At 50.9% G+C, this 23941-nt stretch overlaps 1 protein-coding gene across 8 annotated transcripts in view; it reads right to left on the reverse strand.

The window, feature by feature from the left end:
* The window catches only part of anapc1 (anaphase promoting complex subunit 1), a 318440-nt gene extending 298092 nt beyond the window's left edge, over window positions 1–20348 (reverse strand). For all 8 annotated transcript variants that reach the window (XM_072500093.1, XM_072500089.1, XM_072500086.1 and 5 more), the window contains exons 1-3: window positions 20184–20348; window positions 17204–17440; window positions 12174–12335 (exon numbers count right to left, since the gene is read on the reverse strand). In XM_072500093.1, the coding sequence (XP_072356194.1) occupies window positions 12174–12335; window positions 17204–17416 (375 nt within the window). In that variant the 5' untranslated portion in view covers window positions 17417–17440; window positions 20184–20348. The remainder of the gene's footprint in view (window positions 1–12173; window positions 12336–17203; window positions 17441–20183) is intronic.
* Between the last annotated feature and the right edge of the window lie 3593 nt (window positions 20349–23941).

Below are 23941 nucleotides of genomic sequence, written 5' to 3' on the forward strand. Positions count from 1 at the left end.
CCTTGTCCACCAGTACTTTAAAACTTACTGAATTGTGGTCACTGTTACCGAAATGCTCCCCTACTGAAACATCTACCACCTGGCCGGGCTCATTCCCCAATACCAGGTCCAGTGCCGCCCCTTCCCTAGTTGGACTGTCTACATATTGTTTTAAGAAGCCCTCCTGGATGCTCCTTACAAACTCCGCCCCGTCTAAGCCCCTGGCGCTAAGTGAGTCCCAGTCAATATTGGGGAAGTTGAAGTCTCCCATCACCACAACCCTGTTGTTTTTACTCTTTTCCAAAATCTGTCTACCTATCTGCTCCTCTATCTCCCGCTGGCTGTTGGGAGGCCTGTAGTATACCCCAAACATTGCGACTGCACCCTTCTTATTCCTGATCTCTACCCATATAGCCTCACTGCCCTCTGAGGTGTCCTCTCGCAGTACAGCTGTGATATTCTCCCGAACAAGTAGCGCAACTCCGCCTCCCCTTTTACATCCCCCTCTATCCCGCCTAAAACATCTAATACCTGGAACGTTTAGCTGCCAATCCTGCCCTTCCCTCAACCAGGTCACTGTAATGGCAACAACATCATAGTTCCAAGCTCTAAGTTCATCTGCCTTACCCGTAATACTCCTTGCATTAAAACATATGCACTTCAGGCCACCAGACCCGCTGTGTTCAGCAACTTCTCCCTGTCTGCTCTGTCTCAGAGCCACACTGTCCCTATTCCCTAGTTCTCCCTCAATGCTCTCACCTTCTGACCTATTGCTCCCGTGCCCACCCCTCTGCCATACTAGTTTAAACCCTCCCGTGTGACACTAGCAAACCTCGCGGCCAGGATATTTGTGCCTCTCCGGTTTAGATGTAACCCGTCCTTCTTATACAGGTCACACCTGCCCCGGAAGAGCTCCCAGTGGTCCAGATAATGGAAACCAAAATGAAATGAAAAATGCTTATTGTCACAAGTAGGCTTCAAATGAAGTTACTGTGAAAAGCCCCTAGTCGCCACATTCCGGCACGTGTTCGGGTAGGCTGTTATGGGAATTGAACCGTGCTGCTGGCCTGCCTTGGTCTGCTTTCAAAGCCAGCGACTTAGCCCTGTGCTAAACAGCCCCAGGAGGAGGAGGAGTGGAGAATAGCCAATGTTGCTCCTTTGTTTAAGAAGGGTAGCAAGGATAATCCAGGGAACTACAGGCCAGTGAGCCTTACATCAGTGGTAGGGAAATTACTGGAGAGAATTCTTCGAGACAGGATCTACTCCCATTTGGAAGCAAATGGACATATAGCGAGAGGCAGCATGGTTTTGTGAAGGGGAGGTCGTGTCTCACTAACGTGATAGAGTTTTTCAAAGCGGTCACAAAGATGATTGATGCAGGTACGGCAGTGGATGTTGTCTATATGGACTTCAGTAAGACCTTTGACAAGGTTCCTCATGGTAGACTGGTACAAAAGGTGAAGTCACACGGGACCAGGGGTGAGCTGGCAAGGTGGATACGGAACTGACTAGGTCATAGAAGGCAGAGAGTAGCAATGGAAGGGTGCTTTTCTAATTGGAGGGCTGTGACTAGTGGTGTTCCGCAGGGATCAGTGCTGGGACTTTTGCTGTTCGTAGTATATATAAATGATTTGGAGGGCAGCACGGTGGCACAGTGGGTTAGCCCTGATGCCTCACGGCACCGAGGTCCCAGGTTCGATCCCGGCTCTGGGTCACTGTCTGTGTGGGGTTTGCACATTCTCCCCGTGCTTGCGTGGGTTTCGCCCCCACAACCCAAAGATGTGCAGGGTAGGTGGATTGGCTACACTAAATTGCCCCTTAATGGGAAAAAAAATGAATTGGGTACTCTAAATTTATAAAAAGAAAAAGAAAAAAAAATGATTTGGAGGAAAATGTAACTGGTCTGATTAGTAAGTTTGCAGATGACACAAAGGTTGGTGGAATTGCGGACAGCGATGAGGACTGTCAGAGGATACAACAGGATTTAGCTAGTTTGGAGACATGGGCGGAGAGATAGCAGATGGAGTTTAATCCGGACAAATGTGAGGTAATGCATTTTGGAAGGTCTGATGCAGTCAGGGAATATACAGTGAATGGTAGAACCCTCAAGGGTATTGAAAGTCAGAGAGATCTAGGAGTACAGGTCCACAGGTCACTGAAAGGGGCAACACAGGTGGAGAAGGTAGTCAAGAAGGCATACGGCATGCTTGCCTTCATTGGCCGGGGCACTGAGTATAAGAATTGGCAAGTCATGTTGCAGCTGTATAGAACCTTAGTTAGGCCACACATGGAGTATTGTGTTCAATTCTGGTCGCCACACTACCAGAAGGATGTGGAGGCTTTAGAGAGGGTGCAGAAGAGATTTACCAGGATGTTGCCTGGTATGGAGGGCATTAGGTATGAGGAGCGGTTGAATAAACTCGGTTTGTTCTCATTGGAACGACGGAGGTTGAGGGGCGACCTGATAGAGGTCTACAAAACTATGAGGGGCATAGACAGAGTGGATAGTCATGACAATATTGAATTCTTTACCCGTCAGTCTGGCCTCAATAAAACTCGAGATGGATTTGTAGGCATAGTATTATTTATTTTTAACCAACTTGCAAGTCTGACTCGCTTCACAAAAACCCAGAACACAAGCTGCCTCCTGGGTCTTCCGAACCGAGTGCTATTGGAGACAAAGGAATCTCTACAAATACATTCAAATGGCATCAAGCTTCACATACAAGATTCCCATAGGTCATCCTATACCCCTCCTGACCTGGCCATCCTAATTGGCACACGTCTCATTCCTTAACCCTGGGCCTCTTGTTACCCAGCATCCTTTTCCCCTCCTCTAACAGACACCCCTCCCCCCTTCCTTGCCATGCTTGCTGAAATCCTTTGTGAAATCACTAGAATTAAACTGGCCTCTTTCTACATTACTGTAACTAATATTGAAACTTACTATTTTGTATCACATTCGTCAGTCATTGGCTTTTTTCCAGGGTAGAGGGGTCAATTACTAGGCGGCATAGGTTAAGGTGCGAGGGGCAAGGTTTAGAGGAGATGTACGAGGCAAGTTTCTTTACACAAGAGGGTAGTGGGTGCCTGGAACTCGCTGCCGGAGGAGGTGGTGGAAGCAGGGACGATAGTGACATTTAAGGGGCATCTTGACAAATACATGAATAGGATGGGAATAGAGGGATACGGACCCAGGAAGTGTAGAAGATTGTAGTTTAGTCGGGCAGCATGGTCGGCACGGGCTTGGAGGGCCGAAGGGCCTGTTCCTGTGCTGTACTTTTCTTTGTTCTTTGACTCTCAAATGTCCGCTGTAATGGAGGGCAGTTAAGGATGGGCAATAAAGTCAGTGATGTCCACATAATGCCCATAAATTAAAGCTTTTAAAATTAAGTGAATTCAAATTTCACCAGCTGAACCCATGTTTCCAGATCATTAGTCTGGGCTTTGGGATTACGAGTCCAGTGATATTACCATAGGCCTGAGCAGGGGGACGGGAAAACAACTCGGGTTAACTTACCAATGATAATAAATTCATTACAGAAGGCGGCTAAATGTCAGGAAAGAAGACATTCCAGAACTATTGGTAATCTAATTTTTCACGGCGAAATATTTAAGTGCGCCTGACTACCTAGTCCAGACACAAAGGTCTGCAGTTTTCAGATAATTAACTTCCATTCGATTTGTTCCCAGGCTGTGGATAGCAGCACTGGCGAGGCCACATTTATTCTCTATCGTGCAGAGGACATAGTTGGAGGCTTTCTTTTGGAACTGCTGCAGACCACTTTTTATTCATTCATGGAATGTAGCTGGGCCAACATTTATTGGCCACCCAAAATTGCCCATGAGAAGGTGGTGGTAAGCAGCCTTCTTGAACCGCTGCAGTCCCTGAAGGAGTGGGGGGGGGGGGGGGGGGGGGGGGGTCCGACGCTGGGGCATATGTAGTTACAATGCTCAACACGCTGACAGGCGCGGGAGCTTTCCCGAGGCCCCTGGAGCTGGATGGGACTCATCGAGTCCTGGCAAAGGAGGACTAAAGCCAACGAGCCACCAAGGGCTGTAGCGGGGAGGTTCCACCGCTTTATGGACAGAGAGTGCGTCCTGAGATGGGCGAAGAAAGAACTGAGCAGCAGGTGGGAGAATACGGAGATCCGTGTCTATCAGGACTGGAGTGCGGAGGTGGCCGAGAAGAGGGCCGGTTTTAATCGGGCCAAGGCAGTTCTCCATCGGAAGGGGGTGAAGTTTGGAATGCAGCAGCCAGCGCGATTGTGGGTCACGTTTCAGGACCGCCATCACTATTTTGGGACGCCAGATGAGGCGTGGACCTTTATTCAGACTGAAAAGCTGGACTCGTAATTGAGGGGTTGTTGAGAATGGGTGGGGGGGGGGGTTTACTGTATTTTGGGGGTGTCCTTCTTCTGGTTTCAGGTTGGGAAGAGGGGAAATGGGAAGGGGTGAGTGGATATGATGTGGGAGCTGTGTGAAAGTGTGGGCGCAGGTACTGTAGGGGCAGGTCCCCGCTGATGAAGGGGGGGTTTGGAAGCCCGGCGTTGGGGAGCTGGGGCGAGGTCGCAGAAAAAGGAGCTGCGCCATAGGGGGCAAGGCCGGCTCGGATGGAAATCGCGGGCTTTTTCCCGCACTATGGAAGGGAGGGGGCGGGCCTGGGCGGGAAGGGTGGTGCTGGAGGAGAGCGCACATTCATTGACAGGGGGAGGTGGGGGGATTCCCACACTGGGGGGTCGTTCGAATGGCGGGAGTGGTCGGGGTCAGCAGGAGTCAGCTGACTTACGGGAGTGTAATGGGGGGGGGAGCAAAATGGCTGGATGGTTATCAGGCTGGGGGGGGAACGGGGGACGGGGAAACGACGACTGGGTTGCTGCTGTATGGGCCAGAGGGGAGCTGGAGGTAGAAGAGGGAGTCGGGGCAGGGGTCCGCTGCCTGGAGGACTGGTGCGGGAGGCGCGGGCACGTGGCTGGCCTAAAAAAGGGGATGGCTAGTCGGCGGGGCGGGGGTGGAGGGGGGGGGGGTAGACCCCGGATCCGGCTGATAACATGGAATGTGAGGGGCCTGAATGGGCCGGTCAAGAGGGCCCAGGTGTTCGCGCACTTAAAAGGGACTGAAGGCAGATGTGGTCATGCTCCAGGAGACACACTTGAAGGTGGCAGATCAGGTCAGGCTGAGAAAGGGATGGGTAGGGCAGGTTGCGAAGAATAGAGGAGTTGCGATACTGGTTGGGAAGCGGGTGTCGTTTGAGGCGATGAATATTGTGGCGGATAATGAAGGTCGATACGTGATGGTGAGTGGTAGGTTACAGGGGATGCGGGTGGTACTGGTGAACGTATATACCCCAAATTGGGATGATGCCGGATTTATGAAACGTATGTTGGGTCGGATGCCGGATCTGGAGGCTCAGGGGGTTTATGGACCAGATCGGGGGAGTGGATCCGTGGAGGTTTGCCAGGCCGGTGGCCAGAGTGTTTTCTTTTTTCTCCCACATCCATAAAGCCTATTCCCAGATAGATTTCTTTATAATGAGTAGGGCACCAATCCCGAAAGTGGAGGGAACGGAATATTCGGCTATAGCCATCTCGATCATGCCCCGCATTGGATGGAGCTGGAGTTGGGGGAGGAGAGGGACCCGCGCCCAATGTGGCGCCTCGATGTGGGACTGTTGGCAGATGAGGAGGTATGCGGGCGGATCCGGGGGTGCATTCAAAGATACATGGAGGCCAACGACAATGGGGAGGTGCAGGTGGGGATAGTTTGGGAGGCTCTGAAGGCGGTGGTTAGGGGAGAGCCAATTTCCATTAGGGCCCATAGGGAGAAGAGAGAGAGGAGGGAGAGATTGGTGGGGGGGGGGGGGAAGATATTAAGGGTGGACAGGAGCTAGGCAGAGGCCCCAGAGGAGGGGCTGCTTAGGGAGCGACGAAACCTCCAAATGGAATTTGATCTATTGACCACAGAAAAAGCAGAGGCGGAGTGGAGGAAAATACAGGGGGCGGTATAAGAGTATGGGGAGAAGGCGAGCCGGATGCTGGCACATCAGCTTCGTAAGAGGGAGGCAGCGAGGGAGATTGGTGGAATTAGAGATATGGGGGGAATACGGTGCGGAGTGCGGTGAGAATAAACGAGGTATTTAGGGAATTCTATGGGGATCTGTATAGGTCTGAGCCCCCGGCGGGGGGGGGGATGTGGCGATTCTTGGACCAACTGAGGTTCCCGAGGGTGGGGGAGGAGCAGGTGGCTGGTTTGGGGGCGCCAATTGGGCTGGAGGAGCTGGTGAAAGGATTAGGGAGCATGCAGGCGGGGAAGGCCCCGGGACCGGACGGGTTCCCGGTTGAATTTTACAGAAAGTATGTGGACCTGCTGGGCCCGTTGCGGGTGAGAACTTTTAATGAGGTGAGGGAGGAGGGGACCCTGCCCCCCGACAATGTCCCAGGCGCTGATCTTGTTGATTTTGAAGCGGGATAAGGATTCATTGCAATGTGGATCGTATAGGCCAATTTTGCTCCTCAATGTAGACGCTAAGTTGTTGGCGAAGGTGCTGGCTACGAGGATTGAGGACTGTGTCCCGGGCGTGATCCAGGAGGACCAGACGGGGTTTGTGAAGTTCAGGCAGTTAAACACGAATGTGCGGAGGCTCTTAAATGTGATCATGATGCCCTCGGTGGAGGGGGAAGTGGAGGTAGTGGCGGCTATGGTCGCGGAGAAGGCCTTTGATCGGGTGGAGTGGGAGTATCTCTGGGAAGTGGTTGGGAGGTTTGGGTTCGGGGAAGGGTTCATAAGATGGGTCAGGCTGTTATGTAGGACCCCAGTGGCGAGTGTGGCTACGAACCGGCGGAGGTCGGAGTACTTTAGGTTGTACTGCGGGACGAGGCAGGGGTGTCCCTTATCCCCCTTGCTGTTCACACTGGCAATTGAGCCGCTGGCCATGGCACTGAGGGAGTCTAGGAACTGGAGGGGAATGGTCCGGGCCGGGGGGATGGGACACTGGGTGTCGTTTTATGCTGATGACCTGTTGCTATATGTTGCAGACCCAGTGGAGGGGATGGCGGAGGTTATGCTGATCCTTAGGGAGTTTGGGGACTTCTCGGGCTATAACTCAACGTGGGGAAGAGTGAGCTATTTGTGGTGCATGCGAGGAACCAGGGAAGGGGGATAGACAAGCTACCGCTGAAGAGGGCGGGATCCAGGCAGCTAGGAACTGAGAGGCCCTGCACAAGCTCAATTTGGTGGAACAGATTATCATAGATTATCATAGAATTTACAGTGCAGAAGGAGGCCATTCGGCCCATCGAGTCTGCACCGGCTCTTGTAAAGAGCACCCTACCCAAGGTCAACACCGGCACCCTATCCCCATAACCCAGTAACCCCACCCAACACTAAGGGCAATTTTGGACACTAAGGGCAATTTATCGTGGCCAATCCACCTACCTTGCACATCTTTGGACTGTGGGAGGAAACCGGAGCACCCGGAGGAAACCCACGCACACACGGGGAGGATGTGCAGACTCCGCACAGACAGTGACCCAAGCTGGAATCGAACCTGGGACCTTGGAGCTGTGAAGCAATTGTGCTATCCACAAGGCTACCGTGCTGCCCCTGCCTGATGATGGAGATGGGATATGCTGCCACTCTCCCTGGCGGGTAGGGTGCAGTCGGTCAAGATGACAGTCCTCCCGAGGTTCCTGTTTGCGTTCCAGTGCCTGCCCATCATAATCCCCAAGGCTTTTTTTTACACGGGTAAGCAGGAGTATTATGGGATTTGTTTGGGCGAATAAGACCCCGAGGGGGGTGTTTTTGGAGCGTAGCGGGGGGGGGGGGGGGGGGGGGGGTTGGCGATACCGAATCTATGTGGCTATTATTGTGCAGCTAATGTGGCAAGGATCCGTAAATGGATAATGGAGGGAGAGGGGGAGGCGTGGAAGAGGCTAGAGGTGGCATCTTGTGTGGGTACAAGTCTGGGGACGCTGGTGATGGCACCGTTGCCGCTTCCGCCGACAAGATACACCACGGGTCTGGTGGTGGTGGCGACTCTGATGATCTGGGGCAGTGGAGGCGACATAAGGGCGAGGTGGGGGCCTCGGTCTGGTCCCCGATACGTGAGAACCACAGGTTCGTTCCGGGTAGGATGGATGGGGGATTTCTGAGCTGGGATTAAAAGAATGGGGGACCTATTCATCGATGGGACTTTTGCGAGCCTAGGGGCGCTAGAGGAGAAATTTGGGTTACCTCCTGGGAATGCTTTTAGGTACATGCAAGTGAGGGCGTTTGTGAGACGGCATGTGAGGGAATTTCCGCTGCTCCCAGCACGAAGGATTCAGGACAGAGTGATTTCGGGTGTGTGGGTCGGAGAAGGCAAGGTCACGGCGATCTATCAGGAACTGCAGGAGGCGGAGGAGACTTCGGTGGAGGAGTTAAAGGGTAAGTGGGAGGAGAAGCTGGATGAAGATCTGTGGGCTGATGCCCTGAGTAGGGTTAATTCTTCCTCCTCTTGGGCCAGGCTCAGCCTAATACAGTTCAAAGTTGTCCATAGGGCGCATATGACAGGGTCGAGGATGAGTAGGTTCTTTGGTTCTTTGGGGTGGAGGACAGGCGTGTGAGGTGCTCAGGGAGCCCAGCAAATCACGCCCACATGTTCTGGTCGTGCCCGGCGCTGGAGGGGTTCTGGAGGGGCTTTGCGAGGACTATGTCCAAAGTGGTGAACACCCGGGTCAAGCCGGGCTGGGGGATAGCATTATTTGGGGTAGCGGACATGCCGGGAGTGCAGGAGCCGAAAGAGGCCGGCGTTCTGGCCTTTGCGTCCCTGGTAGCCCGGCAGAGGATCCTACTAATGTGGAGGGATGCGAAGCCCCCAAGCGTGGAAGCTTGGATTAACAAAATGGCAGGGTTCATCAAGCTGGAAAGGATAAAGTTTGCCTTGCGAGGGTCTGTACAGGGGTTCTCCAGGCGGTGGCAACCGTTCCTAGACTTTCTCACTGAACGTTAGGTGGAGGTCAACAGCAGCAGCAACCCGAGGGGGCGGGCGGGCGGGGGGGGGGGGGGTTTAGGTTAGAGTGGGGCGTTTTCCTTACTGGCGTGTTTATTTGTTAAATGGGGGTTATTGTATTTTGTTGGAAATCTCATGTATAATTTTTGCTTGTTTTGTGCTTTATTCTTTTTTTTCTGGTTGGAGTGTTTTGTTGAAAAGCGTTGAAAATTTGAATAAATATATATAATTTTTAAAATAGGAGGCCGATTTCTTACACAGGGAACTACCTTCATTTCCTCTGGTGCCATCGCCATCGTTTATGGACAGCATTCTGTCCATGGCCAAGTTAGGGGAGGATAACAGTTGTTGGTGAAAGTGCAGGCTTCGTTGGAGGAGGTAAAGAGGAAGTGGGAGGGTGAGCTGGGTTTGGCCTTTGAGGAAGGAGCGTGGAGTGAGGCTCTTCACAGAGTCAACTTCACCTCATGTGCCAGGTTAGGCCTGATCCAGTTCAAGGTGGTGTACAGGGCGCACCTGACCGGGGCGAGTTTGAGGGTTCATCTCGAGGGTGGAGGGTAGGTGTGAGCAGTCCTCCAGAGGGCCGGCGAATCATGCGCACATGTTTTGGTCTTGCTCCAAGCTTGTTAGTTTCTGGATCACCTTTTTTGATACAAAGTCAGGGGACTTTGGGGTTCAGCTGGAGCCGTGCCCGTTGGTCATTTTTGGATATTGGACTTGCTGGTGCTGCAGGCAGGGACGAAGGCAAATGTCCTAGCCTTCGCCTTGCTAATAGCCCAGAAGCGAGTTCTGCTTGAGTGAAGGTCCCTGGTGCCGCCAAAGACTTCAGTTTGATTGGGGGACCTGATGGGATTTTTACACCGAGAAAAGATTAAGTATACCATGAGGGGGTCAGTGGGAGGCTTCAGTTCGAGGTGGCAGCCTTTCATCTCCTTTCCCATTGCTTCACAGCTCCAGGGTCCTGGGTTCAATTCCGGCTTGGGTCACTGGAAGAGTCTTCACGTTCTACCCTTGCCGGCGTGGGTTTCCTCCGGGTGCTCCGGTTTCCTCCCACAAGTCCCGAAAGACGTGCTGGTTATGTGAATTGGACATTCTGAATTCTCCCTCAGTGTACGCGAACATGCTGGTTTAGCACAGGGCTAAAGAGCTGGCTTTTAAAACAGACCAAGGCAGGCCAGCAGCACGGTTCAATTCCCGTACCAGCCTCCCCGAACAGGCGCCGGAATGTGGCGACTGGGGGATTTTCACAGTAACGTCATTGCAGTGTTAATGTATGCCTTTTAATAAAGATTATTACCTGTTGGGAAGTGGCGTCTTTTTAAGTTGGGGTTAGGGTTTGTTACGATTTTGTGTTCTTTATGGGGGGGGAGGGGAACTGGGTGTGCGCATTTTGGAAATAAGATGGGATTGTGGTTGGTTATATTTCTGTTGTGTTTGTCACAATGAAAGTTTTGTTGGAATTGTAGCCCCCTGGGTTGGCCACTTCCCGACTTAAAATGGAGACCCGCAAAGACTGAAGGGAAATTCAGCCAACACAGGCAAAATTGAGCAAATGCAGAAATCATGTGTATTGAAACTTGCAAAAACCAGACAGCACTGAAACCAGCAGCCATCTGCATAGTAATGAGCAATTCCAAGGCACAATCGCAACACTTAAAGTGAATGAAGCCAAGCCAGACTCCTCGGCGCCAGCAGGAGCCAAGACAAAGGAAGGCAAACGGACATTTAGGGACCGCCCAGCGATCAGGGAACAACTCCAGTATTGGAGAAATCGATCCAAGTGATCGGAACGCAGTCCAATCACTTGGAACCAGGTACGGGGTCCGCCCCGAAGGGCGGGTAGCCCCTGGGGACTATAAAGTAAAGCCCCAAAGTTCAAATCGTCCTTCTTGGCAGGGTCACTCAGCAACTTGAATCAACCCGTGAGAGCGACCTGTCTAAGCTGCCGCATCAACCAAGTAAGTCTCCAGTCAACGCTCGCTACGAGAAAGGCGCTCCTAGCTTCAAGTCCATACCAGCTTTTGAATCCTGCAGACTCAGGACCTGAACGAAAGGCCATTTGTTCCTCTGACCTGGTGGGCCAATTCCGAAGCTAAGTATAGGCCTTGTAGTGATAGGAATAGTCTAGAAAGTAGAGTTTATGCATGAGTAGTGATTTACTGTGTATAATAAATGGGTTTTGATTTGAATCTTACTAATTGGTGTGTTGAGTTATTGATCATTACTTGAACTTAAGCCTCGTGGCGGTATCATAGAGATACCTGGCGACTCTAGAGCAAAGGTTAAACAAACAGAGCAAATTAAGAGTTAAGAGCCAACCAAAAGTTAGCAACATATTACTGGCGACTCTGGTGGGACCCGACTTAGAAGTGGCTTAACCACTCTGGGAGAACCCAAAATTTGAATTAGAATCCAATTGGGAACAGAAGAAACCACAAGTGTTCAAGCAGTTCTAATCAATCCTCATAATTCGGAAGTGTGTTAATGCATGCGTAACGAAGGGCTACAAGGTAAAACTGATAGATTTTTGTTGCGAAAAACTTTCGGGAGTTTGTATTCCGGAAAATAGCGAAAGCCGTTCCCGTAATTACAGCACCGCCTTAGTACCCCTCGTTCCAAATTTTAAGAGATTATTTAGAGAGGAAAGATGGCAATGCAACGCCTCATGAACCCTGAAGAATTTGTGGTCGCAGCGACCAGCAGCAGAGTAGGTCAGTGTCCCGTTTGGGAAGAGGAAATCAGGAAATATCTCAAAGGGAAAGGATGGCCCCTTTAGAGTGAGTTCTGTGACAATGAGGAAACAGGACCCGGGAGTATAGGACATACTTGGTGGGAGAACCTGTCAGAGATTCATAAGAAAAGCTTGGGAAAAGCTCGCAAGCCGATGGCAATCGTGCCCTGTTTGGCACAATTGCGAGGCACAGAGGAGGCTGTTCGGACGCTCCGTAAAGAGATAGAAGGAGTACATCGAATGAGCAAGGTCGATGCAAGTGAGGTTGAGAAAGAGAACATAGAGTTGAGAAGGAAGTTAGCAGCAAAGGATGGAGAGGTGGATGATGCCAAGAGGCGACTCTAGAGCAAAGGTTAAACAAACAGAGCAAATTACGAATTAAGAGCCAACCAAAAGTTAGCAACATATTAAAAATAATTTTTTAAAAGCAAGGTTATGTCACGTGGGTTAGCGAATATGTTCAAATCATTGTCTTACCTGCAGGACAGGGCTGTCCACTGTGAAGGCCTTATAAACTGAAGAAGCATGGCTTTTACTTCCTCTGCTCCAGATGACCATGTTACCTGTCACATACAGTTCTTCATCGTAGTCAAGCTCCTCACCAATGTCACAAGAACCTTTCCTTAGATGCCAACTCTCCTGTAACAAGATAAGGAACTTCAGCTTTCACCAGAATCATACTCACACTCAAAGACAATTTCCCTTTTGAGCACTTCTAAATCAAGCTGGTAATAGAACATAGAACATACAGTGCAGAAGGAGGCCATTCGGCCCATCGAGTCTGCACCGACCCACTTGAGCCCTCGCTTCCACCCTATCCCCGTAACCCAATAACCCCTGCTAACCTTTCTTTTTTTTGGGGTCACGAAGGGCAATTTATCATGGCCAATCCAGCTAACCTGCACGTCTTTGGACTGTGGGAGGAAACCGGAGCACCCGGAGGAAACCCACGCAGACACTGGGAGAACGTGCAGACTCCGCACAGACAGTGACCCAAGCCGGAATCGAACCTGGGACCCTGGAGCTGTGAAGACACAGTGCTAGCCACGTGCTACCGTGCTGCCCTTAATGCTATGGATTAGATAAAGTCAATAGATTCTACACAACTAAGACTTCAGAAGATTTTTAAATTTAAATAATGCATCGGTACCTTGCAAAGGAAGGAAGGAATTTCAAATACATTGGCAAGAGGTTATTTAATTGGACTCAAGACTTTTGGCAAGTTTTTCTGATAATTTGGAGAGGAGCGGAGACATAAAAGGTCGGAAAGTCCTCACAGAAGAAAAGCGAAACAAGCTTTTATACAGCCCTAGGTGTTCTGGAATTCATAAACTTATGAACAAACGAGGGACGGCACGGTGACGCAGTGGTTAGCACTGCTTCCTCACAACACTGAGGACCCGGGTTGGATCCGGGCTCTGGGTCACTGTCCGCGTGGAGTTTGCACATTCTCCCTGTGTTTGCGTGGGTCTCGCCCCCACAGCCCAAAGATGTGCAGGGCAGGTGGAATGGCCACGCTAAATTGCCCCTTTTAGAAAAAAAAGAATTGGGTCCTCCAAATTTTATTTTAAAAATTATTACCAAATGTTTTACAAAAACATGCTATGCTCAAGCGCTATACTAGTATTATTTCCCTTTTGGAATGCCTTTCAGCATCAAGAGGGAATAGCTAAGGGAAAACCACAAAGTTGGAGAGGGGAAAGTGCTCACCCTTTTTGTATTCAATGCTAACCCCAGGTTTATGCCCCCTCGTTACTGATTTTGCGAACCAGTGGAAATATATTTTCATTACATACAACAACTTACATTTATGTAGTGCCATTCATATAGGAAAATGTCCCACGGTCATGACAGAAATGTCATCAAACAAAACTGAACTCCAATCCACACAAGGAGAAAGATGACCAAAAGCTTGGTCAAGGAGGTAGGTTTCAGGGATCATCTTAAGAAAGGGAGAGAGTTAGAGAGGGCAGAAAGGGTTTTGGAGGGAAAATCTGGAGCCCAGATAGCTAAAGGCTGCCTATGATGAAGCCGTGAAAACACCGACGTGCAACAGACCTGAAAAGGACTGCAGAGATAAGACCATAAGAAATAGGAAGGGGTAGGCCACTCGGCCCATCAAGCCTGCTCCGCCTTTCTAGGTGACTTGATTTTGGCCTCAACTCCACTTTTGTGCCTGTCCCCCATGATCTTGGTGAGTTTAGGACTGGAGGAGGCTACCGAGGTGGGGAGAGGGGCGAATGACTTGAAATCGACAGCGATTTTAAAAACTGGGACTTTGCCACTCAGAAAGGCAATCCAAATTGGTAAGTACAGGGGTGAATCCGTGGAAGAGAGGAGTCAAAGTGAACATAGGCCCTTTAGAAAATGAATCAGGGGAGATAGTTATGGGGAACAAGGAACTGGCAGAGGAGTTCAAAAGAATTTTTTAATCAGTCTTTACGGTGGAAGATACTTCAAACATCCCATTAATATCAAAGAATATGGGGCAGCATTTAAATGCCGTCTCCAGAGAAGTAGTATTCGACAAAATAATGGGGCGAGTGGCAGATAGGTCCCCTGTCCCTGAGGGCTTGCATCCTAGGATTCTAAATGAAGTAGCTACAGAGATAGCAGATGCATTGGTTGTACTTTTCCAAAAATGCTTGGATTCTGGAAAAATATCGGTGGATTGGAAAACTGCCAATGTGAGACCCCTATTCTCAAAGGGAGTGAGGTAAAAAATGGGTAATTATAGACCGAGAAACCTACCATCTATTATTGTACAAATGTTGGAATCAATTATTAAGGAAGTAATAGCAGCACATTTGGAAAATCAGAATCTAATCAAGCAGGGTCAGTGTGGCTTCATGAAAGGGAAATTATGTCTGACTAACTTATTAGAGATTTTCGAGGAAGTCTCAACCAGAGTGGATAGAGGGGAACCAGTAGATGTGTTATATCTGGACTCGAGAAGGTGTTCAACAAGGTACTTCACAAAAGGTTAAGTCATAAGATGAGTGCCCATGATTTTGGAGGTAGTATATTGGCATGGATAGTGAATTGGCCAATGGGCAGGAAACAGCGAGTGGTTGTCAGGTTGGCGACCTGTATTTTTTACATTTTTTAAAAAAGTAAAAACAGTAACCATTACATTTGTACAAAGGTTGGCGACCTGTAACCAGTGGGGTTCCACAGGGATCAGGGCTGGGACTGCATCTGTTTACAATATACATCAATGACTTGGAGGAAGGAGGCGAATGTATTGTAGCCAAATTTGAAGACGACACAAAAATAGGAGGAAAGGCAAGTTGCGAGAAGGATACAAACAGTTTGCAAAGAGATAGTGATGTGTTTAATAAGGGAACAAAATGTTGGCAAATGAAGCATAATGTGGGAAAATGTGAAGTTGTTCATTCTGGAAGGGAGAACAAAAGAACAAGAGTATTATTTAAATGGAGAAAAACTGCAGAAAGCTGCCACACAAAGGGACTTGGAGTACCTGTGCACGAAACACAGAAAGCTAGCACACAGGTGCATCTGGTAATCAGGAAGGCTAATGGAATGTTGTCCCTTATTTCAAGGGGGTTGTTGGAGTATCAGACTCGGGAAGTCTTGCTGCAACTGTGCAAGGTACTGGCGAGACCACATCTGGATGTACTGTAAGCAGTTTTGGTCTCCTTATTTAAGGAAAGATATTATTTAATTGGAGGCGGTTCAGAGAAGTTCACCATGATGATCCCCGGATGGAGGGATTATCTTATGAGCAAAGGTCAAACAGGTTGGGATTCTACTCATTGGAATTTAGAAGAAGGTGAGTTGACCGCCATGACCCTACTGAATGGCGGGGCAGGCTCGAGGGGCCTAATGGCCTACCCCTGTTCCTAATTCTTGTGGTCTTCATGGGACTTGGCACAAGTTAGGAAGCAAGCAGCAGAGTTTGAATAGGTTCAGGGCAAGGAAGGATGGGAGATGGGGCAGCACGGTAGCACAAATGATTAGCACTGTGGCTTCACAGCGCCAGGATCCCAGGTTCGATTCCCCGCTGGGTCACTGTCTGTGCGGAGTCTACACGTTCTCCCCGTGTCTGCGTGGGTTTCCTCCGGGTGCTCCGGTTTCTTCCCACAGTCCAAAGACGTGCAGGTTAGGTGGATTGGCCATGATAAATTGCCCTTAGTGACCAAAAAAGGTTAGGAGGGGTTATTGGGTTACGGAGATTGGGTGGAAGTGAGGGCTTAAGTGGGTCAGTGCAGACTCGATGGCCCAAATGGCCTCCTTCTGCATTGTATGTTCTATGTTCTAAGATGGGACACCATGGGAGCGAGGAGAGTGTTGGAATAGTCAAGCCTTGAGGTAACAACGGCACGAATGAAAGCTTCAGCAGTGGTGAGAGCTAAGACAGAGGTGAAAGTAGGTGTCTTGGTAACGGCAGGCGGTCAAAAGTTCAGTTTGTGGTCAAACATGACACCAAAGTTGTAAACTGCCGGAGGTTAGCCTTCATCAGTTTCCAGGGTGGGGGATGGAGTTGGTAACTAGGGAGGAGTTTGTGGTGGGGATCGGAAACAATAGCTTTAATCTTCCCATATTGAACTGGAGGAAATTCCTGCTCATCCTCTTCTGGATGTCGAATAAGCAGTCTGATAATTTAGTGATGGTGGCAGTGTCCAGGGAGATGATGGTAACATAAAGCTGGGTGTTGTCAGCATACACGTGGAGCCTGATGTTACGTCGTCAATGGGCAGCATGTAGGTGAGGAATAAGAGGGACCAAGGCTCAGTTGTTGGGGGACACCAGAGCTAACGGTGCAAGAGCAGGAAGAGAAGCCATTACAGATGATAGAATACATAGAATCCCGAGAGTGTAGAAGGCTATTTGACCCATCGAGTCTGCACTGAGCCTCCGAAAGAGCACCCGACCCAGGTCCACCCATGCTCCTCCCCGCAACCCAACTTAACCTTGCACAACTTTGGACACTAAGGGGCAATTGATCATGGCCAATCCACGTAACCTGCACATCTCCGGGTGCTCTACCTGGAGGAAACCCACGCAGACACGGGTAGGACGTGCAGACTCCCCACAGACAGTCACCCAAGACCAGAATTGAACTCGGGTCCCTGACACGGAGGCAGCAGTGCTAACCACCATGCTGCCCCTCTGGCAACAGCCAGATAGATAAGAACGAGACCAGTTTCTCCCTGATGTCCTGGGCAAAATGCAAAACAGCCATCATTCACCTAGTCATTAGTGTGGGATCTTGCTGTGTGCAAGTTGGTTGCCAGAATTGCGACATTGGCAACAAAGTGCTTGGGAACACGGAGGATGTGAACAGTGTGATATAAATGCAGTCTTTCTGTTACAAATCTCTTTTTCCAATCTCTTTCAATCATCCCAAAACCTGCATTCACAAATCCAACTGTATCTTCACCCCAATGTCTTGTCATTTCAAATCTTATATGGTACCCTTCACCGGGGTAATGCTCTAATGTTAGGAGCGGCTCATTATTCTAATAAGATTCCCAATCCAGTACCTTCTGTTTTTCATGGATCGTAACTTCCCTCAGTGATCCCACCAATCCCGCATCGCCATCGGAGGACCACAGTTCTGAAGCAGGCTGCAGCTGCCGAAGCTGAAGATTCGTGGCACTAGGGTGGCGCCTGCAGTGGTCACGGCCAAAAGGAACAAACTCCTGCATTTCCCCTGCTGCAATCATCGTTACCCTCTCTTCATAGACGTTCGACATGGGTTCCAGATATCAGCATTATTTCTGCTTGAAGAAAGGCTAAAATTCAAAGTATGCTCTGCAGACATTAAACTGGCTCAGGTGGGGGAGGAGGGTGTAGAGAGGGAGGAAAGGGAGGACAGGCAAGATGGAGAAAGGGGGGGCATGTGAGGGTGGGATGGGGTGGCGCGAGAGTAGGGGTATGGGGGGCACAGGAGTTGGGGTGATGGGGGGGACGTGAGAGTCACAGAGTTTTTACATCATGGAAAGAGGTGTCCGTGCCGACCATCTACTCAAATCCCATTTTCCAACACTTGGCCTGTGAGCACTGTCTACTCTGGCATTTCAAGTGCTCATCTAAATACTTCTTAAATGTTGTGAGGGATCCCGCCTCTACCGTCCTTTCAGACAGGGAGTTCCAGATTCCCACCACCCACTGAGTGAAAACTTTTTTCCTCATATCCCCTGCCCATTACCTGAAATCTATGCCCCCTAGTTATTGACCCCTTCGTTAAGGGGAAAAGTTCCTTTCAATCTACACACCTCATAATCTTACACATCTTAATCTGCTCCAGGGAAAACAACACCAGGCTATCCAGTCTCTCTTCATAGCTGAAACGCTCCAGTCCAGGCAATATCCTGGTGAATCTCCTCTGCACTCTCTCTATTGTAATCAATTCCTTGTGGCAACCAGAACTGCACACAGTACTCCAGCTGTGGGTTAATCAGTGTTTGATAGTATCATAGAATTTACAGTGCAGAAGGAGCCCATTCGGCCCATCGAGTCTGCACTGGGCCTTGGAAAGAGCACCATACCTCCACCCTATTCCCGTAACCCCACCTAACCTTTTTGGACATTAAGGGCAATTTAGAATGTCCAATCCACCTAACCTGCACACCTTTGGACTGTGGGAGGAAACCGGAGCTCACGGAGGAAAACCCACGCAGACACGGGGAGAACGTGCAGACTCCACACAAACAGTAACCCAAGCCGGGAATTAAACCTAGGACCCAGGCGCTGTGAAGCAACAGTGTTAACCATTGTGTTACCGTGCGCCTCATTATAACCTCCCTGCTCTTATATTTTATGTCTCGGCTAATAAAGGCAGGCACCCCATATGCCCTCTTAACCACTTTATCGAACTGCCCTGCTGTCTTCAATGATATATGGAAATGCACACCAAGATCATTCTGATCCTCTGTACTTCCTACCATTCATTGTATATTCCCTGGCATTGTTCGTCTTCCCAAAATGCATCACCTCACGCTTTTCAGGGTTACATTCCATTTGCCACTGTTCTACAGCAATCTGGCCCGTCTATATCATCCAGTCATCTAAGGCACCTCACTATTTACCACAGTACTTTTGTGTCATCTGCAAACGTACTGATCATACCTCCTACATTCAGTCCAGATTATTAATGTACACTACAAACAGCATGGGACACAGCACTGGTCCCACTGAACACAGGTTTCCAGTCACAAAAACAACTTTTAACCTTCTGCCTCCTACTGCTAAGACAATTTTGGATTGAATTTGCCAAATTGCCCTGGATTCCAGGGGGGGGGGCAGAGAGGGGAGGCCGTGGCAGGGGGGAAGAGGGGAGGCCGTGGCAGGGGGGGAAAAGGGGCGGCCGTGGCAGGGGGGGGGAAGAGGGGCGGCCGTGGCAGGAGTGGGGGGGAGGCTGTGGCAGGGAGGGGGGGGGGGGAGGAGAGGCTGTGGCAGGGAGGGGGGGGGGGGGAGGAGAGGCTGTGGCAGGGAGGGGGGGGGAGGAGAGGCCGTGGCGGGGGGGGGGGGCGGAGGCCGTGGCGGGGGGGGGCCGTGGCGGGGGGCCGGGGGGGGGGGGGAGACCATGGGCGGGGGGGGGGGGGGGGGGGGGGGGGGGAGACCGTGGCAGGGGGGAGAGGGGAGGCCGTGGCAGGGGGGAGAGGGGAGGCCGTGGCAGGGGGGAGAGGGGAGGCCGTGGCAGGGGGGAGAGGGGAGGCCGTGGCAGGGGGGAGAGGGGAGGCCGTGGCAGGGGGGAGAGGGGAGGCCGTGGCAGGGGGGAGAGGGGAGGCCGTGGCAGGGGGGAGAGGGGAGGCCGTGGCAGGGGGGAGAGTGGAGGCCGTGGCAGGGGGGAGAGTGGAGGCCGTGGCAGGGGGGAGAGGGGAGGCCGTGGCAGGGGGGGGGGAAGAGGGGAGGGGAGGCCGTGGCAGGGGGGGGAGAGGGGAGGAGAGGCCGTGGCGCGGGGGGGGGGGGGAGAAGACGGGAGGGGGGGGGAGAAGACGGAAGGGGGGGAGAGAAGACGGAAGGGGGGGAGAGAAGACGGAAGGGGGGGGGAGAGAAGACGGGAGGGGGGGGGAGAGAAGACGGGAGGGGGGGGGAGAGAAGACGGGAGGGGGGGGGGGAGAGAAGACGGGAGGGGGGGGGAGAGAAGACGGGGGGGGGGGGAGAGAAGACGGGAGGGGGGGGGGAGAGAAGACGGGAGGGGGGGGGGAAGAGAAGACGGGAGGGGGGGGGGAAGAGAAGACGGGAGGGGGGGGGGGAGAGAAGACGGGAGGGGGGGGGAGAGAAGACGGGAGGGGGGGGGGAGAGAAGACGGGAGGGGGGGGGGAGAGAAGACGGGAGGGGGGGGGGAGAAGACGGGAGGGGGGGGGGGGAGAAGACGGGAGGGGGGGGGGGAGAGAAGACGGGAGGGGGGGGGAGAGAAGACGGGAGGGGGGGGGGGAGAAGACGGGAGGGGGGGGGGGGAGAAGACGGGAGGGGGGGATCGTTGTGTTGCAAATTATAAAGGACAATGGGATCGACCTGTTAAAATAACAAGTGAAACTTCCAACGACAGATACTCTGCGATCATCCGCTGCTGAAATCCCAAACCCGGGACTTTAATCTTTGCTCGATTCCGCGCCAAAAAACAAATTGATTTGAAGCCCGAATTTCACAACTCAGATGGGCGCCGCCATCTTGACCTCCCATCAGTCACCGCGCTGAGGAAGCGCAGCCGCAATCAAGCCCCGAGAGAGCGCCACCTCCTGGCACTGGGTAAAACTGAAGAAATGCACTTTCAAAGAACAAAGAAAAGTACAGCACAGGAACAGGCCCTTCGGCCCTCCAAGCCCGTGCTGACCATGCTGCCCGACTAAACTACAATCTCCTACACTTCCTGGGTCCGTATCCCTCTATTCCCATCCTATTCATGTATTTGTCAAGATGCCCCTTAAATGTCACTATCGTCCCTGCTTCCACCACCTCCTCCGGTAGCGAGTTCCAGGCACCCACTAACTACCCTCTGCGTAAAAAAACTTGCCTCGTACATCTACTCTAAACCTTGCCCCTCTCACCTTAAACCTATGCCCCCTAGTAATTGACCCCTCTACCCTGGGGAAAAGCCTCTGACTATCCACCCTGTCCATGCCCCTCATAATTTTGTAGCTATCTATCAGGTCGCCCCTCAATCTCCGTCGTTCCAGTGAGAACAAACCGAGTTTATTCAACCGCTCCTCATAGCTAATGCCCTCCATACCAGGCAACATTCTGGTAAATCTCTTCTGCACCCTCTCTAAAGCCTCCACATCCTTCTGGTAGTGTGGCGACCAGAATTGAACACTATACTCCAAGTGTGGCCTAACTAAGGTTCTATACAGCTGCAACATGACTTGCCAATTCTTATACTCAATGCCCCGGCCAATGAAGGCAAGCATGCCGTATGCCTTCTTGACTACCTTCTCCACCTGTGTTGCCCCTTTCAATGACCTGTGGACCTGTACTCCTAGATCTCTTTGACTTTCAATACTCTTGAGGGTTCTACCATTCACTGTATATTCCCTACCTGCATTAGACCTTCCAAAATGCTTTCACCATCCCAATGGTCAATCTGACTTAGTTATCACTGCACATTCCTCTCCACAAAGCGTTTCCTTGCACAATTTGATGGAGGGAGTTTCGAAATCCTGGAACTCCCTCCCTAAGAGATTGGGGAATTATCTACACCTGTACAGACTGGTACGGACTGCTGTTAGGCCAGTTCAAGCAGTTCACCCCACCATGCCCAGGGCAATTCGGGATGGGCAATAAATGCTGGCCTTGACGGTGATGCCCACATCACATGAATGAAGAAAATAAAAGATTCCATAAAGGGCAGCACTTGCCAAATAGTCCTGAATATGCTAATAGTGGCACTAAAAAATGTTTTTAAGATAATTACTCCAACTCTTAACGGCTCTCATTTACGCTTGCTGGAAGCGACATTTATTCATACAGAGGGAACTCTGAAGAAGAGTAATTTTGGACTTGAAATGTTAACGCTGTTTCTCTCTCCGCAGTTGCTGCCAGACCTGCTCAGTTTTTCCAGCATTTTGTGTTTTTATTTCAGATAATAATCTTTATTGTCACAAGTAGGCTTACGTTATCACTGCAATGAAGTTACTGTGAAAAGCCCCTAGTCGCCACATTCCGGCACCTTTTCTGGTACACAGAGGAAGAATTCAGAATGCCCAATTCACCTAACAAGCACGTCTTTCGGGACTTGTGGGAGGAAACCGGAGCACCCGGAGGAAACCCACGCAGACACAGGGAGAACGTGTAGGGGCAGCACGGTAGCATTGTGGATAGCACAATTGCTTCACAGCTCCAGGGTCCCAGGTTCGATTCCCCGCTGGGTCACTGTCTGTGTGGAGTCTGCACATCCTCCCCGTGTGTGCGTGGGTTTCCTCCGGGTGCTCCGGTTTCCTCCCACAGTCCAAAGATGTGCAGGTTAGGTGGATTGGCCAAGATAAATTGCCCCTTACATCTAGCAAGAAACGGATGGACAAACCTGAGCAACGACAGCAAGACAGAAGACACAATGTCACACATTTCTGTTGAGAAGCCTTAATGAGAGGACATAAATGTCAAAGATATGGGGCGGGATTCTCCATCGGCCGTCACCAAAACCAGAAAAAGTGATTGGGCGGAGAATAGGTCCTGACGCCAAAATTGTGGTGGTTCCCGCCAAATTGCAATTCTCCGGTGTTAAATAAATTTTTTTTTAAATTCTAGTGTTTAAGGTGGGAACAGGAAGTCGACCCGCGGACGTCTGGGAAGACCCTCACCAATAAATTCTGGTGGAGAGGAAACCCGAGACACTACACGTGTAGTGTCTCCCACCCGCCCTCCTCCTCTAACCTAATAATAAAACCCTTTGGTGTGAGGTAAGTACCATATTTTATTATGGTTATTAATAATATTTTTATTTTTTTTATATATAAAAAAAATTTAATTTAGTTGTAACCAGATCTTGGTAGAAAGTTAGAGGAATGGCAGGGAAGGGAGTGCAATGTTCCTCCTGCAGGATGTTTGAGGTGAGGGATGCCGTTAGTGTCCCTGCTGATTTTACCTGCAGGAAGTGCTGCCATCTCCAGCTCCTCCAAGACCGAGTTAGGGAACTGGAGCTGGAGTTGGAAGAACTTCGGATCATTCGGGAGGCAGAGGGGGTCATAGATAGCAGCTTCAGGGAATTAGTTACACCAAAGATTGGAGATAGATGGGTAACTGTAAGAGGGACGGGGAAAAAACAGTCAGTGCAGGGATCCCCTGCGGTCGTTCCCCTGAGAAACAAGTATACCGCTTTGGATACTTGTGGGGGGGGGGACTTACCAGGGGTAAGCCATGGGGTACGGACCTCTGGCACAGAGTCTGTCCCTGTTGCTCAGAAGGGAAGGGGGGAGAGGAGCAGAGCATTAGTAATTGGGGACTCTATAGTCAGGGGCACAGATAGGAGATTTTGTGGGAGCGTGAGAGACTCACGTTTGGTATGTTGCCTCCCAGGTGCAAGGGTACGTGATGTCTCGGATCGTGTTTTCCGGGTCCTTAAGGGGGAGGGGGAGCAGCCCCAAGTCGTGGTCCACATTGGCACTAACGACATAGGTAGGAAAGGGGATAAAGATGTCAGGCAGGCTTTCAGGGAGCTAGGATGGAAGCTCAGAACTAGAACAAACAGAGTTGTTATCTCTGGGTTGTTGCCCGTGCCACGTGATAGTGAGATGAGGAATAGGGAGAGAGAGCAATTAAACACGTGGCTACAGGGATGGTGCAGGCGGGAGGGATTCAGATTTCTGGATAACTGGGGCTCTTTCTGGGGAAGGTGGGACCTCTACAGACAGGATGGTCTACATCTGAACCTGCGGGGCACAAATATCCTGGGGGGGAGATTTGTTAGTGCTCTTTGGGGGGGTTTAAACTAATGCAGCAGGGGCATGGGAACCTGGATTGTAGTTTTAGGGTAAGGGAGAATGAGAGTATAGAGGTCAGGAGCTCAGATTTGACGTCGCAGGAGGGGGCCAGTGTTCAGGTAGGTGGTTTGAAGTGTGTCTACTTCAATGCCAGGAGTATACGAAATAAGGTAGGGGAACTGGCAGCATGGGTTGGTACCTGGGACTTCGATGTTGTGGCCATTTCGGAGACATGGATAGAGCAGGGACAGGAATGGATGTTGCAGGTTCCGGGGTTTAGGTGTTTTAGTAAGCTCTGAGAAGGAGGCAAAAGAGGGGGAGGTGTTGCTGCTAGTCAAGAGCAGTATTACGGTGGCG

The sequence above is a fragment of the Scyliorhinus torazame genome, chromosome 4, assembly GCF_047496885.1.
Source record: "Scyliorhinus torazame isolate Kashiwa2021f chromosome 4, sScyTor2.1, whole genome shotgun sequence".
Taxonomy (NCBI): Eukaryota; Metazoa; Chordata; class Chondrichthyes; order Carcharhiniformes; family Scyliorhinidae; genus Scyliorhinus; species Scyliorhinus torazame.